General features: G+C 45.7%; 1 protein-coding gene across 3 annotated transcripts in view; it reads left to right on the top strand.

The window, feature by feature from the left end:
* Positions 1-4,313, top strand: part of PSAP (prosaposin) — a 33,198-nt gene that overhangs the window by 23,268 nt on the left and 5,617 nt on the right. For 2 of the 3 annotated variants that reach the window (XM_012663255.1, XM_012663257.1), the window contains 2 exons: positions 874-882; positions 2,758-2,889. In XM_012663255.1, coding sequence (XP_012518709.1) covers positions 874-882; positions 2,758-2,889 — 141 coding nt within the window. The remainder of the gene's footprint in view (positions 1-873; positions 883-2,757; positions 2,890-4,313) is intronic. The other variant, XM_012663256.1, reaches the window with a different exon arrangement.

Raw genomic sequence — 4,313 nt, 5'->3', positions numbered from 1 at the left:
AGAGCGAGACTCTGTCTCAAAAAAAAAAAAAAAAAACGGGGTCATATTTTATATACTACTTTGTAGTTCGCATTTTTTGCCTGAAAATATATTGCTCATTAAATATTCTTGTACAAATGATTTTTAAGTAGTTGCGTAATCAGGTGTGTGCATAGAACATAATTTATGTAACCAATCCCTGTGGCTGGCTGGCTGTTGTTTTGAGGTTTGCTTTTGGGATGATGACTGTCCTTATAGGCAAATATATATATCTAGCCCCATCCCTGTCTTTCTCCTTAGTGTAGATAACTAAAGCTGGGATTGCTCAGTCAAAGCGCAGGCCTTTTGATAAATTGTCAAATTGGCCTTCTAGGGTGGCATTTGGCCACCTGGGCTGGATTGCTGTGAGACCTGGGTGGTTGAGAGTCAAGATCAGGATTCTGGACCCCTCAGAGTGTGTTTTATAACACACACCCCTTATTTGGGCAGCCCCATGTCTGGTGAGCTGATTATAGCTAACCTGGGGGGAAGGCCTTGCAGGCCTGGTGGGATTAGGCCCCTGAGGATGGAAACCATAAAGGAGCATTTTCTGGGGACCTTACTGCACATTGTTGTGAGTGTATTGGACATGGGGACGGGGCACGCACTAGCTGGATGGCCCTCAAGTGGTCTATTGCCTAAGGAGGGCCAGAGCAGCTTTCAGGTCCCCCTCCTCCATGAGAGCAAGAACAAGGTAGGTTGCTAATACCTGACTGCAAGAGTGTTTTCCCTAAACTTCCTGTGACATCCTTATACCTGGTTAACTGCTTGATTGTTATTTTAATTTTTCTTAACTGTTGTGTCCTTTCCTTTCCCTTATTTTCATCTCCGATTTCCTGTTTTTTTGTTCAACAGCAGGATCAGGTATGTGTTGGGGGATTTGCTTGTAGTAGTGGTCTGCTGCTTCTCTTAGTTAACTTTGCTGGTTTTTTTTTTTTTGGTATGGCGTGATTAGCTCTGACAGATACAAGGAATGGTTGCAAAAGGCAGGGTCACTCTCTGTTAATAGGGTGGGGAGAGCTTCTGCATCTCTCTCCTGTAAAACGGCACATCTCCCCTTCACGGGGCCAGAAAACAAAGCCAACGGAGCCTTGTGCTCTGGTCAAATCAACACAAAGCATACATATGTGCAGGCCACCGTTGTCACGATGGGAGACCGTGGGTGGTCCCAGAGGTGTCTCAGCTTCTTTCAGTGTAAGCCAATCAGGCAGGCCAATGTAGGCCTGATTTCCCGTAGGACACCTTGTGTCTGTCACTACGCGAGTGGGGGTTGCATGTCTTTAGTGCTCTTCTTCATAACCCCAGAAGTGCTTCTGCTGCATGAGCAAATCCTTTGCAAACAGTTAGCAGACTGTTCCCTGGCTGTTGGATCCAGAGAGTTGGAAACAATTCCTTAATTGTGGCTTCTGCCCCCCTGGGTGACAGGGTGCTTTGGGATCTGGAACCACATCAGATGGCACACAGCAGGAACTGAGCTCCCGGTCTATACTTGCTCTGAACTAGTGCCCTCTTAGGGCCATGCTGAGCACTGACCCCTTCTGAGCATTGGCATCTGTCTCTAGGATTAGAGTTATAGATTTTTTTAAAGGTATTTTGAAGTCTAATGGGAGAGGACTTTGGTTGAAATGCCTGAATTTTCCCCTCAACCTCCTCAAAAAGTTAGAACTAAGCTGATCCTGAGACAAAAGCAGCCATACACCTCCTGAATCTTCACACCTTTTCCCAAAAATCTTGCTGTATCTTCAGCCTCATTCTGATTTTCCCCCCATTCTTAACATGTACCAAAGACAGGGTATTAGGGATATACTTTTCAGACTCTTCCAACCTTATTTAATTCGAGAGCCTTCTTGATACTAAAACATAATCATGATCTAGCGCTCTTCCCTAAACAGGTGTCGTCTTTAGCACTCCTCTTGCCGCTGCTTTTGGGTTTGGTGGTAGGAGGCAAATGCCATCAGGCCAGAGTTGGTTGCTGGTTACATTTGATTGACACAGTATATAGAGTTTGTATACTTGTCTTGCTCACTGTGTAATAGTCAAGGTGTCCACACTAACTGGTTCTCTGTGGTTTGGTGTCCAAATGGTGAAAGGGATCAGTCTGGAGGGATTTGGTGTCTAAATGGTGAAAGGGATCAATCTTGGGACTTGAATTCAAGATTCATCAAATTGGGGGGTTGGGTTTTCACACATACAGTGTACAGTTGTGAACATAGAATGTGGTTTTAAAAAAAGCCAGCATTTCCCCTTAATGTATCATTTTAAATGGTCCTGCCACTGAAAGATCCAGTTTGGCTTTATTTCTAACACATTTGATTTTCTGTTAGTTCATGGGCTGGTAGTTCCTTCTCTAGAAAGAGCATATAGCTTACTTCCTACTGAGAGTGAGCTGAGAAGAACGTTCTAGAGCAGACCAGCTGTCCTTGGAGATGCCGAAGGTGCTGGGAGTCTCCGTTCCTCACGGGGCCCTGGTGGAGCAGCAGAGGAAGTGGCTCTGCCTAATGTCCCTTCAGAGCTTTGCATGACCTCCTCCCCAGATGTAACTGGCACGTGTGCTCTGCTTTTGGACACAAGCCCTGTCAAACTGAATCTGGAATCTGTCCATCTTGGGGGGAGTCAGCCTTGACACTGGGACCAGGGTGCTCCCCAGCACCCCATCCTTTGTGTATAGAGAGTGGGACGGAGGGCGGAGGGTGGTGGGCGCAAGCTTGCATCTGACTGCTTCTTTTCTGCTCTCTTCAGCAACCCAAGGAGATTTGTGGGCTGGTTGGGTTCTGTGACGAGGTGAAGGAAATGCCCATGCAGACTCTGATCCCTGCCAAAGTGGCCGCCGAGAACATCATCCCTGCCCTGGAACTGGTGGAGCCCGTTAAGGTACCTGGTGTCCTTTTGTACCAGCTAGGCTGTGTGTGCAGTGTGACACCATTCCCTGTTGTGTCACATCCTGCAAGTCACACTCTTTTTTTTTTGGTTTCCTCCCAGGCTCCTGAAGGTTATTTGAGTTTGACCATTATTTTATGGTATTCCCTATACTAATGTAGCCATTCCCCCACCCCCAGTTCTTTCAGAAACATTTTATTCCCTTGTTTATAAACCCTAGTGTTCATGGGATCAAGCCTACATTTTTTTCAACATGCCATTTGAGATGATTTTTCAGTGCCTGGCTCCAGTCTGACCTTCTCACATGTACTTTCTGGGTCCTTTCCATACTTTGGCCATAGTACAAACTTGATATTCCCAGAATGCCCCTCCAGACTTCATGTGGAAGCCTCACTGCGCCTGCTGCCTGTATGTGTGTATTTTGTTTCCCCAGAACGCTTCACAAAGATCCTACTACTTCATTCCGTGATAGATTTGTATGCAGTACTTACTGTGGGTCAGGCATTGCGTTAGGGACTGTGATCAGCAAATGATGTCCTTGTGCCCATGGACTTGCATTCTAGCTCTTCAGGGCCCAGGCCACATGATACCTTAACACATGGCACATGCATATGCTTCTTGTTCCTGAACAACCCATGACATTTGGCTGCCAGCTGTCTTGTCTCCCTCTGTTACCTCTGTCTGCATGTGCAGAGTTTGTGGCCCGCAGGGAGGGCTGAAGCTCCAGGTGGAGTCCAGGAGGCACTGCTTCCTGCCTCTCTTCCCACAAGGTGCTCCTAGGCCCCAGCCCACCCTCCCAGCCAAAGAATGTCCAGAGAAAATGAAGAATTACAGCTTGCACTCTAACCATATGTGGCTACTTAAAGTGAAGCAAAGTTAACACATTAACTGCCGTGTGAGTTGTATTTAACTTGCAATAGTTTTGGGCCTGGGCCTCACGAAGCATATGTAACTCACATGTCTCTTCACCTTGGGAGATGTGTGAACTGGTTTTCAGGTTGCATGTAACTCATGCACAGAAAACAATTTAACAAGTTTTTCATTAAATTAGAAAGGATTGCTTTCAAAAACACCATGGTCCCAAGGAAAAATGTTTATTTTCTGGTATGTCAGTCAGTGTGTTAAAAATTCAGTTCCTAGGTAACACCAGCTGCATATCATGTACTTAGTAGACACATGTAGGCAGTGTCCGCTGTATTGGACAGCAGACATAAAGAATGTTTCCATTGTCACAGAAGGTTCTCTTTAACAGTATTGCTATATTTTCTCTTTTTTTTTGACCCGGAGCCACACCCAAGAAGCCTTGAGCAAGTAGACTCAAAACAGTATTGCTGTATTAAGTAGGTTCTAGGAAAGCAGTCTCAGGTGCTAATGAGACTTGGGAAACTCAAGAGCAGACTCGAAATGTATTTAAAACT

Source organism: Propithecus coquereli, unplaced genomic scaffold (assembly GCF_000956105.1).
Source record: "Propithecus coquereli isolate 6110/MARCELLA unplaced genomic scaffold, Pcoq_1.0 Scaffold80, whole genome shotgun sequence".
NCBI lineage: Eukaryota > Metazoa > Chordata > Mammalia > Primates > Indriidae > Propithecus > Propithecus coquereli.
The sequence above is the reverse complement of the archived record's forward strand: the minus strand, read 5'-3'. Positions and strand labels throughout refer to the sequence as shown.